This window comes from Oncorhynchus masou, chromosome 22 (genome assembly GCF_036934945.1).
Source record: "Oncorhynchus masou masou isolate Uvic2021 chromosome 22, UVic_Omas_1.1, whole genome shotgun sequence".
NCBI lineage: Eukaryota > Metazoa > Chordata > Actinopteri > Salmoniformes > Salmonidae > Oncorhynchus > Oncorhynchus masou.
This window is the reverse complement of record NC_088233.1, coordinates 51,749,528-51,765,562: the sequence shown is the minus strand read 5'-3', so window position 1 is coordinate 51,765,562 and position 16,035 is coordinate 51,749,528. Positions and strand designations below refer to the sequence as shown.

Sequence of the window (16,035 nt, the reverse complement as noted above, 5' to 3'; positions counted from 1 at the left end):
AATGTCCTTGTTTTTGAAAGAAAAGCAAATTTTTTGTCCATTCAAATAACATCAAATTGATCAGAAATACAGTGTAGAGATTGTGATTCCTAAATTACAAGCAAAAATGAAAGCAGGAAGAACCAGTGACTCAGTCAATAAAAAAGTGGTCAGATGAAGCAGATGCTAAACTACAGGACTGTTTTACTATCACAGACTGGAACATGTTCCGGGATTCTTCCGATGACATTGAGGAGTACACCACATCAGTCACTGGCTTTATCAATAAGTGCATCGATGATGTCGTCTCCAGTGACTGTACATACATACCCCAACCAGAAGCCATGGGTCACAGGCAACATCCGCACTGAGCTAAATGCTAGAGCTGCCGCTTTCAAGGAGTGGGACTCTAACCCAGAAGCTTATAAGAAATCCTGCTATGCCCTCCAACAAACCATAATACAGGCAAAGCATCAATACAGGACTAAGATCGAATTGTACTACACTGGCTCTGACGCTCGTTGGATGTGGCAGGGCTTGCAAACTATGACAGACTACTAAGGGAAGCACAGCCGAGAGCTGCCCAGGGACACAAGCCTACCAGACAAGCTAAATTATTTCTTGGCTCGCTTCGAGGCAAGGAACACTGAAACAAGCAAGAGAGCATCAGCTGTTCCAGACGACTGAGTGATTGCGCTCACCGTAGCCGATGTGAGTAAGACCTTTAAACAAGTCAAGTGGAATGTCTCTTCACTGACATTTTCAACGTCTCCATATCTGAGTATGTAATACCAACATGTTTCAAGCAGACCACCAAAGCCCATGTGCCCAAGAACACTAAGGTAACCTGCCTAAATGACTACCGACCCGTAGCATTCATGTCTGTAGCCATGAAGTGCTTTGAAAGGTTGGTCATGGCTCACATCAACACCATTATCCCATAAACCCTAGACCCACCCCAATTTGCATACCGTCCCAACAGATCCACAGATGATGCAATCGCTATTGCACTCACACTGCCCTTTCACACCTGGACAAAAGGAACACCTATGTGAGAATGCTATTCATTGACTGCAGCTCAGTGTTCAACACCATAGTGCACTCAAAGCTCATCACTAAGCTAAGGACCCTGGGACTAAACACCTCCCTCTGCAACTGAATCGTGGACTTCTGACGGGCCGCCCCAGGCGGTAAGGGTAGGTAACAACACATCCACCACGCTGATCCTCAACACGGAGGCCCCTCAGGGGTGCGTGCTCAGTCCCCCCTTACTCCCTGTTCACGCATGACTGTACGGCCAGGCACGACTCCAACACCATCATTAAGTTTGCCGATGACACAACAGTGGTAGGCAGCAACGACGAGAAAGCATATAGGGAGGAGGACAGAGACACCTCTTCCTTCTCTGGAAGCTGAAAAGATGTGGCATGGGTCCTTAGATCCTCAAAAGATTGACTAGCTGCATTACCTCTTGGTATGGCAACTGCCTGGCATGCAACCGCAAGGCACTACAGAGGGTAGTGCGAACGGCCCAGTATATCACTGGGGCCAAGCTTCCTGCCATCCAGGATCTCTATACCAGGCGGTGTCAGAGGAAGGCCCTAAAAATTGTCAAAGACTCCAGCCACCCTAGTCATAGACTGTTCTTTCTGCTACCGCACGGCAAGCGGTACCCAGAGTACCAAGTCTAGGTCCAAGAGGCTTCTAAACAGCTTCTACTCCCAAGCCAAAAGACTACTGAACATCTAATCAAATGGCTACCCAGACTATTTGAATTGCCCCCCCCCCCCTTTTACACTGCTACTACTCTCTGTTATCTATGCATAGTCACTTTAATAACTCTACCTACATGTACAGTATAAATTACCTCAATTACCTCGACTAACTGCTGCCCCCACACATTGACTCTGTACCCACCTGTATATAGCCTCGCTATTGTTATTTTAATGCTGCTCTCGAAGTAGTTGTTACTTTATTTATTTTTTTGGGGGGAGGGGGTATTTTTATTAACTGTATTGTTGGTTAAGGACTTGTAAGTAGCATTTCACTGTTGTAGTCGGCCAATGCAACAAATGATATTTGATTTAGATATTTGGGGGGTGGTCTTTTTTAGGGGAAGTGCTTGGGCTCTCATCTAAGAGAGAAGTTCAGTAATGCCTCAAACACAATTCAACAGTGAAATGGGCTACTTCTTTGTGAATTAATGAGGTGGAACACACCTAAATTCAAACTGTTAGAAAATAAAACTTGTTCCAAAATAATTAGAAATTGACAAGTTGAAACAGCCTATACTGTAGATAATTAGCAGTCAGCATGCCTTGGTTTAAGGGCAGCGTGGGTTAACTGTCCTGTTGAGCAACAATCACATTTTGGAACAGTGAGTGCATTGTGACATCACGCACTGTGGCGACCATTAGAGATATTTTGAACTCCCAAGTGAAAAGGTTAATAATACCTCAGCATGTAAATTGTGTTGGTCATGGTATCACTCCCTGACAAAGGCTAGACAAGACACGCCAAAACATTTTGGAGTTTTAAAGATTTTGTTCAATTGAACATTCCACTGCAATGAAGGCATTTTAATTGCATGAAGAGTGCCTTGGTCCTCCACATTTTTGATGTGTTTGGTCATGTGTTGTTCCATGATTGCAAACAAATGTGGAACATAGAGGGGCAAGTGTTCAACAGATCCAACTGGTCTAACCATATTCACACTGAGAGTATTGTTCAACAGATGACTTGTTGGAGGTCTGATGAACTGTGTTATAACACTGTAACACCGTCATGTTCCGATGGATAGCGTGATAAATTGACATTGAGTCAATGTCTCTTACAGTGTTGTTGATTAAGAGTGATTGCCATTGGCAACACGACCCTTCGTTCCCCCCTGATTTTTCGTGCCTTTTTTAAGTAGACCCATACTACAAACTAGTGATTCATCAGATCAAAAGCACAGCTCTCATAACACAACAAGCAATTAGGGTTTAGGACTAGCCACTTTACTAGTCACAAGGCCCAGCAGAGGGTACATATTAGAAGATTACAATTTGAAAGAAAAGAGCAGCTGCTTCTCCCTTTTGACCAATTGAACAATAGATTAATATCTCAATTGGGACTGAACTGGTCAAAATAAAACTTAAAACAAAATAAAAAGATGAGCGAGCGACATGGCTAACCCCTTTTCATATGCATAATATTTTGTGCTGCCTATTTCTACCTGACCTGACACACACACACACACGCGTGTCTGTACATAGACCGTGCAGCCAGTACAACTCAGCACAGCACCAGATTAATGGCTAACGTCTCCATGCCAACCATTGTCAGCTTTATCAGGCCAGCAGACATAGAGCGCAGATGCCAAGAGTCTTAAAGAGCAGACAGTTATAGCTCCATTTGATGTCCTGCAATCAAGGGTGAGAGGAAGGGGAGTGGAAGTGTGGGGGTTGGAAGAGGTAGGAGGGCCAAGAATTTAAGCCCAAGCAGAAGCCTGTGAATTTTCTCTGCAACAAATAGGTCCTTTTTGGAACACCATAAAAGCCTTTAGAAAATACAAACAAACACTCTGCCAAATGGAACTACTTTACCAACATGGTAACATTAATTCATCATGAAATACATATTAAATTCATGGCACAAATTGCAAGATGCAACATACAGTATGTTTCTTAGAGCAGTTAATGAATTCTAATCTTCTAAGACATCTGTATTATATAACATCACCATTGTGGAACAGCAGTGTGCTAGCTAGGAAACACAGTCAGCCAGGAATGCAAAGACTTTTGGATAGACAGTGTGTGAAAACACAGTCCTACCATTTGTCAATATTTATGTGTGAGCAAATAGACAAGAGAAAACATTCACATGGAGACCAGACAAAGCAAGGGGAGTCCTGTTGAACAAAATCACTTTTCCAGGTTAACAGAAGGCACCATTACTGGACAACTTAAAATGTGTTGTAGTCTTTATCTTCCTGTTGATCACACTTGGTCTGAATTGATGTGTACAGTTTGTGCTCATGCTATTGTGTAGTGTGACACATTTTTGCCTAACCAATGTGCTATTTAGGATAGGATGGACACATTGTGCTCTAGGGCATAATCAATGGGGGCCTGTCTGACTTAGATAGGGTCATACTGTAGTATGCTGTAATATCAATTATTCATCTCTGGATCAGACCACACACATGCACTCTCTCTCACACACACAACCAGACAGCATTTACATCTTCACTCACACCTTGCATTCCTGGTAATGTATCTGGGGCCATGTGCCTCTCCAGGTCCTGCTCTCTGGTCCCCATAGGTACAGGAACAGATGGAGAGGTCATTTGGCCCACATTTCCACGAAATTGGGCACACACATCTTTGTTTTTCTTTACTTTATAAGAGAAACCCTGATAGATGGATGTGATGTGTTCTGCCACATATACTGGAGGACAAAGTGGGCCTCGTATTCACGTCAAAGCCTCAATGGCCGTCCAATGGTAAGCATACTGGGGAAGCGATCCCTAATTCTCAGAGTAGACTATGTCTGAGAGGGCTGATTGGCGGCCTGAGGTGAGAGGGCTGACTGTCATGGTGTGACGCCATCTTGCACTAGGAACCGAACTAAACAAATGTGAATGAAAATAATTAGTAGTACATATTTCCAATGTGTATTCAAACCATTTTAGAGCTGTTTGTCTGCCCATAATCTCCACCCCCCATTCCTCCATTTTGATGTATTCTCTTTGGGCAGGTGTTACCAGATCTAGGCTACCATGCATGGGAAACTCACATTTCATATTATGCAACGTGTGGACAGCAGCTCTGTTCGATACCGACACCACTGGGGCCAGTCAGTTTCACTCCATTGTGTTCCCTAGCCTCTTTGTTCAAGATTTCAGCAGGTGGTTTTCTCCTTGGAAGTGTCAGCTAATCCAGCTACACTGCAGTGCTCATTGAAAAACACGAAAGATAATGATGCTCCGCCCACTAAACTGCACACTTGCTCATTGGTAAGCTATAATGTCATGTGAGTGGGACATGTACTGTGTCATATCCATCAGTCTTCCATTGCAGTGCGCTAACTGATAATGAAAATGTAGTGCTCCTTCAGACAGTGAGTCCCATGGCCGTGGCAGGCAGACGGACATCAAGACATTCGATTGAATGTTGAAATGGGCAAAACTAGTGACTTAAGCAACTTTGAGCGTGGTATGATCGTCAGTGCCAGGCGTGCCGGATTCCATATGTCAGAAACGGCCACCCTCCTGGGCTTTTCGCGCTTGACAGTGTCTAGGGTATACCGAGCGACAAACAAAGAAAAATCCAGTCAGGGGCAGTCCTGTGATTGAAAACAGCTCGTTGATTAGAGGTCGAAGGAGAATGGCAAGAATTGTGTAAGCTAACAAACAGGCCACAAACAGACAAATAACGGCACAGTACAACAGTGGTGTGCAGAACAGCCTCTCGGAACGCACAACTCGTTGATCCTTGTCACGGATGGGCTATTGCAGCAGACGACCACACCGGGAGACACTCCTATCAGCTAAAAACTAGACGAAGCGGCATCAGTAGGCACGCATGCGATCACCAACACTGGACAATTGAGGAGTGGAAAAACATTACCTGTCAGACGAATCCCAGTTCCTGTTGCATCATTCTGATGGCAGTCAGGATTTGGCATAAGCAGCATGAGTCCATAAACCCATCTCTCTGGTGTCAATGGTACAGGCTGCTGGTGATGGCATATCACCGTTCAATCTGCAGCAACTGGGCCAACATCCCGGTGGAACCTTTCTGACTTCTAGAATCCATTCTCCAAACTATTCAGGCTGTTCTGGAGGCAAAAGGGGGTCCGACCCGGTACTAGATGGATGTACTTAAATAAACTAGCCGGTGAGTGTATAATCATATTCAAGTCTTTCAATACAGGTCTACCTATTGGATGAGTATTGGATTAATGTTGGCAAATGCTCAAAGCACCTCTGTGGGACCACACTGGATTAACTCCTGTGTAATTGAAACCATCCAGACCGACTGTCTAGAAAGACCTAGATATCTGAGTGAGCTGGTTGGTATTCATCAAAGAGAAAGGGAAAGAGAGAGACAGAGAGAAAGAGATAGAAATGAAGAGAGAGAGAGAGAAGGGGAGGGGAGAGAAGGGGGAGAGAAAGAAAGAGGAGAGAAAGGTAGGTAGATAGAAAGACAGACTGAGAGGTCAAAGGAATTGTCTGTAGAGAGAGACAGGATTGTGTTGAGGCACAGATCTGGGGTAGGGTACCAAAAAATGTCGGCAGCATTGAAGGTCCCCAAGAACACAGTGACCTCCATCATTCTTAAATGGAAGAAGTTTGGAACCACCAAGACTCTTCCTAGAGCTGGCCGCCCGGCCAAACTGAGCAATCAGGGGGAGAAGGGCCTTGGTCAGGGAGGTGACCAAGAACCTGATGGTGACTTTGACAGAGCTCAAGATTTCCTCTGTGGAGATAGGAGAACCTTCCAGAAGGACAACTATCTCTGCAGCACTCCACCAATCAGGCGTTTGTAGTAGAGTGGCCAGACAGAAGCCACTTATCAGTAAAAGGCACATGACAGCCCACTTGGAGTTTGCCAAAGGGCACCTAAACCCGATCAAACATCTCTGGTGAGACCTAAAAATAGCTGTGCAGCGAAACTCCCCATCCAACCTGACAGAGTTTGAAAGGATCTGCAGAGAAGAATGGGAGAAACTCCCCAAATACAGGTGTGCCAAGCATACCCAAGAAGACTTGAGGCTGTAATCGCTGCCTAAGGTTCTTCAACAAAGTACTGAGTAAAGGGTCTGAATACTTATATAAATGTGATGTTTAATATACATACATTTCTAAAAACCAGTTTTTGCTTTGTCATTATGGGGTATTGTGTGTAGATTGACGAGCGAGAAAAAACTATTTAATACATTTTAGAATAAGGTTGTAAAGTAACAAAATGTGGAAAAAGAGAAAGGGTCTGAATACTTTCTGAATGCACTGTAGAGAAACAAAGATAAATCTGGCAAACACCTTGAAAAACAGCTAGCTGTTTGATTTATACCTAGACCCTCTCTAGCCTTTCCTACCCAGCCATGCGTTATCAATGCCATATGTAGCTCACACCACACCCGACCGAGTATGCAGTGATATTTCATGAGTTCACACATCTAGTCATCCACCAATATCACAGTTCTAACAGTGTTCATTACTCTATGTTAGGGAGTGGGCAGGAGAGAGCTGTGATGAGAGGATAGGATGTGAACTTTGTAGGAAGCGTTGAACCCAGGTTTTGTGTGTGTTTGGTATGTTGTCACAGCTGGATCCAGTTCAGAGGAACACAAGTGACTTCGAGGAAAGCTCTCGAGCTCGCTGGGATGCTTCAACTGACCGTCAAGTCTGCAACAATAAACTCAACACTCCATGTTGGTAAAGAAAATACGGCTATAGTTATTGATTAAAAATGTGACGTAACCCTCAAATATATTTTGGGAATATATATTCTTAGATATCTAATAAAATAAAATGTTATTGGTCACATATGCCGAATACAACAGATGTAGTAGACCTTACAGTGAAATGCTTACTTACAAGCCCCTAACCAACAGTGCAGTTTAAAGAAAAAAATGGTGAAAAAATACAAATAACAATAAGAAATAAAAGTAACAAGTAATTAAAGAGCAGCAGTAAAATAACATTACATTTTCAATGGCTTTCAATTTGCTGAATCCTATTATTAGGCTACGATTTACCTCTTTGCACTTGTTTGCTTGATATTGCAACGCCCTTATTTACCTTGCACAACTAAGAGAAACGTGGCTTCCTGTGCTGGAGGTCCCTCCCCCTTCCATCACCTGACGTGGGTTGTTTGAGAACTGAAGTATGGCCTTGGTATGCTGGTCGTTTGACTGTCTTGCTCAAATACTGCACCACCCTTATGACAGATACAGACACGTCGAAGTTGTAGGCCATAGCAAATGCATCAGCGGTGCCTAAGCATGTTCGAGGCGTATCAACCCTTTCAGTGTATCCAAAGAAGATGAATGATCCTTCACATTGTATGGGGCATATTGAATATCACCTTTAGCATTAACACTAAAAGCTGTATTTCTTACAACTCACTGTACCATTAAGGGACACACCATAGCAGGGCTGGCTCTAGCCTTTTGGGGGCCCTAAGCAAGATTTGGTTGGGAGCCCTAAGCGAGAAGACCTTCTGTATTCTGCTATTCTAAATCTCAACAGTAAATTGAGACCCTGACTGAGTTACTAAAAATAATATTATAATATTTGGGGGGGGTTGAGGGTCCCTTAGCGGCCTTGGGCCCCAAGCGACCGCGGGCCCAAGTGACCGCTTTTGTCACTTATGCCTGGAGTCATTTCATAGATAATATATATTACTCCTTTACTTACTTTTGTCTTTGAAATGTAGTCTAAAGCTAGTAGCATCCCTTTAACTGCTATGAGACCAGGCAGAGACTCTAGCAGCCAGGAGCTGTGATGACTAAGCAGATTCACAGTCATCACAGCTCATGACTGCTAGACACTCTGCCTGGACTATTACATTCCTTTGCCTTGACTTACAGAGCTAGGCTGCTAGCAATGTCTATTAAATCCATGCAATACAGCTAGCTAGCTGGAGCTTGAACTATATAAGCAACCAGATTTCAACCCAATTGGACACTAACACCAAGCCCAAACCAATTTTATTAATTTGAGGACAGGTCAAAAAGCATTAAACCTTTATGGTAATTTAGCTAGCTAGCTTGCAGTTGCTAGCTAATTTGTCCTATTTTGCTAGCTTGCTGTTGCTAGCTAATTTGTCGTGGGATATAAACGTTGAATTGTTATTTTACCTGAAATGCACAAAGTCCTCTACTCTGACAATTAATCCACTCATAAAATGGTCAACCAAATCGTTTCTAGTCATCTCTCCTTCTTCCAGGGTTTTTCTTCTTTGGACTTTATATGGCGATTGGCATATGGCGATTGGCATGTGACGCGAGCAGTATGGTCAGCATGATATGGGAGATTCTGGAGCGGCACCCAGGACTGCGTTTTTCACGACCATCAACAAAACACCAAATTGTGGAATAATGGTGTCGCATCCCTCTTGATTTTCAGACACTTGTACTATGCCAAGGCACATTGAAGATGTCCTCGTGTCTTGTGGTGTCCCAACGCCCTATTAAGACACTTTATGTTGGTGTTTCCTTAATTTTGGCAGTTAGGGGGTAGAGGCACGTACAGTTAGCCTAAGTTCTACATAACCAATGATACTGCAGAAAAAAACACTGCGGAAAAGTAGTACTTGAAAGTAAATAAAATAAACAAATTAAGACAAAACATAGTTTATACAAATAAACATTAAATCCAATTACTATTGTAAAATGTCAGTCTAAAACATTTAGTTAGGCTTTTAGACATGCAAAGCCGCTCAAACATTGGCAAACTCCTGACAAAACATATATATAGGGCTTGTATATAGGGCTTTATACATATATAGGGCTTGGCAGTATACCTGAGCAATAAGGCCCAAGGGGGCAGCAGGTAGCCTAGTGGTTAGAGCGTTGAAAGTTGATAAACTTGTAAACTCACTTTTGAGAAAATGGCCTTTGAATTTTTGGGTACTACTACTGGAGAGCCCTTCTTGTCTACACCCATTCAGCATCGTTCACACCCTCTTAAGCTTTAGCCCCACCCATCTCTATAAGGCTTGATCCAAGCGTTCTGTACCAACAACAGCAGTCAACCACCCAAGCTAACTTGCTAGCTACTTCAAGACACAAATGAGACAACAACTCACTGAACATAACTCACCCTAGCAGAGCTGGTTAGGCTGTTATGTTATTCAGAGTGTTGGTGACTGCAAATGTGCTGTCAGATTGTCCGTTCGTAAATTCAGAGCGTTTCACTCTCGGAGCATTAGAGCTCACACTGGACGCTCTGGCTGATGAGTAGGGTTGATCCGAACTTTCTGACCTCACAACGGCAGTCAAGCACCCAAGCTAACTGACTAACATTGGCTAGCTTGCTTTCTACTTCCAGACACAAAATACAGAACACCCCATTCTAACCATTTTACTTGCCCTAGCAGAGCTGGTTAGGCTGTTTTCATGTTATCCAGAGCGTTGGTGACTGTAACTGTGCTGCAGGCAACATTTTAATTACGCTTTTTTGCCAACGTTTCCTGACACCGGCCATATTCTACGGGTGTTGAGCGTTCGTAAAATCAGGTATTCTGCGCTCTGGTACGCTCAGAAGAGAGTGCCCTGATGGCCAGACTGATGCACCCGAAATGGTTACTTGCAAACGCACCCGAAATAGTTACTTGCATAGTGGAGTCTTTTGTTAAGACATGTAGTTAGCTAGCTAGTTGAACAATTAACCATTAACCCAACTCATGACATTACTACTTGGCATGAATCTGCAGGTAGCTAGCCAACCAAGTTCAATGTTAGCTAGCTAACATCAGGCTATAGCTAACCAAGGTGTTTTCTAGATCTCCTTAGCAATCACACTAAAATTTCACTGATTTCAAAACTTGGTCCTCCAGAAAGTAGAGTTTACGCAGTTTCATTACACAATACATTTTTTTTAAAGCTGCGTTAGACAGGATTACCTAGACATACAATGGGTTGCGAAAGTATTCACCCCCATGGCATTTTTCCTGGATGCAGTCTATCACAGTGCCATCTGTTTTGTTACCAAATCACCTTATACCACCCACCACTGCGACCTGTATGCTCTAGTCAGCTGGCCCTCGCTACATATTAGTCACCAGACCCACTGGCTTCAGGTCATCTATAAGTCTATGCTAGGTAAAGCTCCGCCTTATCTCAGTTCACTGGTCACGATAACAACACCCACCCGTAGCACACGTTCCAGCAGGTGTATCTCACTGATCATCCCCAAAGCCAACACCTCATTTGGCCGCCTTTCCTTCCAGTTCTCTGCTGCCAGTCACTGGAACGAATTGCAAAAATCGCTGAAGTTGGAGACTTTTATTTGCCTCACCAGCTTTAAACATCAACTATCTGAGCAGCTAACCGATCGCTGCAACTGTACATAGTCCATCTGTAAATAGCCCACCCAATCTATCTACCTCATCCCCATACTTTAAAAAAAAAATATTTACTTTTCTGCTCTTTTGCACACCAGTATCTCTACTTGCACATCATCATCTGCTCATTTATCACTGCAGTGTTAATCTGCTAAATTGTAACTATTCGCTCCTATAGCGTATTTATTGCCTACCTCCTCATGCCTTTTGCACACACTGTATATAGACTTTCTTTTTTCTACTGTGTCATTGATTTGTTTATTGTGTTATTGGCTTGTTTATAGTTTACTCCATGTGTAACTCTGTGTTGTTGTCTGTCACACTGCTTTGCTTTATCTTGGCCAGGTCACAGTTGCAAATGAGAACTTGCTCTCAACTAGCCTACCTGGTTAAATAAAGGTGAAATAAAATAAAAAATAAACTGTGTTTGTGCAAAATGTCTGCCCCCCTGTAAATAACCTTTTTTCATATCTGGCCCCCATAGGAATATAGTTGAATATCCCTGATTTACAGAGAGAAAACATAGCTAGCTAATATAGCCTGATGGAGGCCTAAATCAGCATGTTGTCTGTGCAACAGTATCTTCTAAATCAGAGATTAATGTTATCTACATGAAGTAAGAGAAAAAAAACATTTAATGTAGCCAAAGAATATAAGGTCCCACTTCCCTGGGTAACACTGACCAACACTTCGCTGTCACAATAAAGTATGCATAGAGATCCTATTAGTACTGCAATTCCTAATGCTTTGAATGCTTTTTCATTTGTCAAACAACACCGTATTTAAGTGACACTTTTACATTGTAACTATAGAATTGAAATAATCATTATATTTCCATGATTCCAACAAATGTCACCCAAGTGTTTTGATCTAAATCGCAAGTCAAATTGAAATTGCAATATTTGGTTAAAAATAAGGCCTCGATTTTTGCCCATATTGTGCAGCCCTACGTGGCAGTGTGGAAATTATCTAATGACATAAGTTTGATTGAACAGTATAAAACAATCCGAATGGAGAACTACCCATTGAAATCACTTAGAATGTATGGGTTGCAACCCTACGGTCACGCACAACTCATAAAGCAAATTTAGAACTTTTATTATTCAAAAACATAAAATACCCTCAAATATCATCGTACCGACAAACATTTGAAAATATTGCCCAGCCCTGCATTGCAAGGAACTTCAAAGCAGTTTTATCTTTAAAAAAATTGTGTATCTGGTGGTAGTGGATGTGTACTATCAAAGATGGAATGTTTACAAGATAGCTGTTCCTCTGTTGATGCGATGGAACTTTATCCCATCCTTCCCCGCACTGGTATTTTTAATGAGAGGAAGTAGCGGATGTCACACAATTATTTGAAAACGCAGTGGACTTTAAAATGTACAGTGTGATTGAGTACTTTAGTACCACTGTACACAGTGTTGACAGTTCCTCTACATGCAGCTAAGGAATGGCTTGGGGGTACTTCAATTATCTTTCCATTTACCATAGTGAGAGAGTAGTAGAACTGGTCGGAATTTAAGAGAGACCGTTTGAGTAGAGCTCAAAGACATGTTTGATAGAACTGTCAGTGTCCATTAATCAAGGAACCCTTGATTTATGAGTAAGAAGATGGCTGAATGTCATCCAGTAATGAACCACTGTATGTTTGGAATCAAATCTTAACGATGAACGTTGACTGATTCTAACAGCGGTGTCAAATTTTTTCCACTTTTCCATTTTTCCTCCTGTCAATGTGATTAACAACAGATGTGGTGTATGGCCACAGGAAATAATTAGTTTATAGGATTCTGGACCGCTATCCGTCAGTGCTTTGTAAGAGTTGCCCTATTGATTTGCCAGCTGTTGTGGTAATGCATTATCACTTATAACATATAAATATGGGCCAAACTTAGTTATAACAGTTATCACAAGAGTGATACTGAGGCTTTGTTTCCATGTGACGCAATGCAATGAGTTGAAGATTAATCTCTAGGACAAGCTATTAAGACTCTAGGTCTAACACTAATGAGCACATGATAAGGAGAGTACATTACCTTTCTGTAGATGAATAATGTCCGGGAAGTTGGCGAGTAGGCCCTGGTAGAGTGACAGTTTGTCCAGCATGTGGAAGAGGTCATACTTAGGTTGCTCCGCAAACATTTCCCCAATGTTTTCGTAAGTACGTCCCGTGTGGGAGATGGCGGTGTTGAGGCCGTCCGAGCAGTGGGGGGGGTCCAGCATGAAAGCCTGACTGACGTTCTGGAAGGCATTCCCCAGCCGCTGAAATTCCTTCCGGAAACCTCCGAGGTGCTTCCGCACCAGTTCTGAGGCCACATGTGTAAGCTGCATGACGCTGTCATCCATTTTCTTGGCGAAGGACTTGAAGGAGTCCACACGTTCCTCCACGTCCTGCAGGTCCTGGTGCTCATTTGGGATCTGGAAGGTGAGCATGAAGTTGGCGCCCATCATCTCGTCCTTCTCTGCCCGCCTTTTGCCCAGCTTCCACTGCTTGTCGTCGGCGCACATGAGGAAGTGCTCGAAGCCCTCGTACTGTGACAGGACCGGGTGGCTAGTCATGTGGTCCATCCAGAGGATCAGCCGCCTCTTGCGCTTCTCGATGAAGTCCTCTTCGAAGCGCCCTGTTGCCTGTTTCTCGGGCAGGTGGGGCACGGAGATGACGGTGAACTTGTGCAGTAGACGGTTGTACAACCAGTCGAAGTGCTTGTAACGCCGGTACACAGGCCTCGCATTGTGGCTTGGGGTCACTCGGTACGATATGTAGGTCTTGATGCCTTTGAACTTGGTCTGCTTGGTAGGGTCCTCGATGGAGCAAGAGAAAGGTGTGGGGCTTTCTTTCCATTGAGGCCCTTTGGGGCCCATCTCAATGGTGTACGACTCCGCTATCTTAGCGTTCATGGGCACATCGCCCAACACAAAAGCTTCCACCCCTGAGCGGACAAAGCTGGAGAATCGGTTCAAGTTCCTGCCCACCATACTGCCCTTCCGCGAGCTGGAGATGCTGTCCTGCCTCTCCATGTAAGGTTTGGCTCGATAGTGGACATTGGGGTTGTTGGAGTGGGGGCTCTGATGGGAATGTCCATTTGCGCCACTGCGGCCATCATCGTCCACCACTGTGGAACTGTCATCCCAATCATCCCAGTCATCATCATCGTCGTCATAGTAACCTTGTTGCATGTGAAAGGGCGTGTTTGGGGCAGAGGGGAAATATGAGGAGTCATTGCCTGGAGAACCCACCGGGCTTATGGAGCAGTCTGTCAAGTTTGAGTTGGAACGAGGGCGGATTACTTCCACATAAGAGGCTGGGAAGAGACCTCTCTGTCCTTTACTGTTCTCCCCTTGTAACCAGCCATCTACAGAGTTATCGTCAAAGATAACCAGTTCCTCATTCTCCTGTATGCTGATCTCCTCTTTGTTTTCACTTTGGAAAGTGTAGAGTGCCTTGCCTTTCATCGACATTTTGACTCTCTGATGAAAATCATATGCACACGCTGCCTAAAATCATTGTGATGCTGCTACCCTTGAGCACAACATTTTAACACACAAATAGGTGATGTCTAAATTGTTGAACTATAGCCCTACTATTTCAGCTCATTTCAACTGTAGTCACCCAACACTTGTTTGAATCAATAAGGGATGGTGTGAAAGAGTTATTTAAATCTAATGGTATTGTGCTGGAACGCCACAACTGTCAAATAGCATAAACACTGATCTGTGCTCATGCACTATAACACGATAATAACCTTAGTGCTATAACTGGTTTAACTCCCCAAAAAAACAGCTAGTGCAGTATCAAGCTGGGTATATCTACGACTCGATTACACAAATGCTGGGGTTGTTTTCTATACTGTGCCAAGAATCTTGTCAATCTTTTTAGTAGGCCTGTGGACTGCATACAAAAGCAGTAACATCGAATTGCAAATGGTTTTCAGTGGTTGTGAGAATCCATTCCTGTACACATACAATTATTAACAAGGAATATGGGCTATTTACTTTGGTATTCTTACTGCAAATATCAATTGCAAACTGGATAAATTGCTTAATGCCATGCACCAACTGCCTACTACATCAATACCATATTCCTATCGATAGCCTTATGTGCCATTAGCCTAAACGTTTTCTTTGTTTCTATTGAGGATATCCAAGCTTTACCTTCGATACTTGAAACTGCAATTAAACTTGTGGGCTATCGCAACTTGTAACTCCTCAGTCCATGCATCACCCCAGCAATGACATACCGGTTCACCCGAAAACTCGTTTTCACCAAGAAGCAATTGCAAACATTCGTCTATTCGTTGTAATCCTGAAGAATAGTTTGATTGTTATCCTTGCGTGTGATAAGGTCCTCGAACACAGACTTGCTGTACATCCCACCGACCTGGTCAAACATTGTCAAAATATTTTGTTTCCAGCACAAAGACAAAGTGCCCCGGGTGGAAGAAACCATTCAGCGCCGAGTGAGATGAGTAATGATATCTCAGACTAGTGCATTCTGGTCTTGATCGACATTCCTTGGACTTGCTCCACTTCCCCCGCTAAACAGGTTCTTGTGTATCTTGATCTGTTTCCTTTAATACAAAAAAGATTAACCATTATTAGCAAATTATTGGGGTCTGCGATTAAAGCAAAGCATAGACTACTTCTTGGAGGTTATTCCTACACGTTCTGTAACAAAGTAACTATTTCCATGACGCTGGACATGGACAATAAAACGTATGTGACGCTAACCACAATAACGATTAGCCACAAGTGGAATTTACGGTTTGCCTGCAAAAAAATAAAAGTCCGAAATTGAAAGTGAAGCAAACAGTTACAAATAGTGGAATCATGCAATATTTGGACTGGATAATGCCAGTAACAATGTTATTATATAAATTCGACAAAAGACAATAATTAGTTCATTTGACATTCAAACATCTGTTGAAATCTCACTGATGTATTAAACTTCAATTGCATTGGGGGCATACTTAACACAGTGAGCTACAAAAGTATTGGG

At 43.1% G+C, this 16,035-nt stretch overlaps 1 protein-coding gene across 1 annotated transcript in view; it reads right to left on the bottom strand.

Moving 5' to 3' along the window:
• snx33 (sorting nexin 33) overlaps window positions 1-15,739 on the bottom strand; it is a 41,016-nt gene extending 25,277 nt beyond the window's left edge. The window contains exon 1 of the mRNA XM_064930555.1: window positions 13,076-15,739. Coding sequence (XP_064786627.1) covers window positions 13,076-14,498 — 1,423 coding nt within the window. The 5' untranslated portion in view covers window positions 14,499-15,739. The remainder of the gene's footprint in view (window positions 1-13,075) is intronic.
• Window positions 15,740-16,035: the final 296 nt, after the last annotated feature.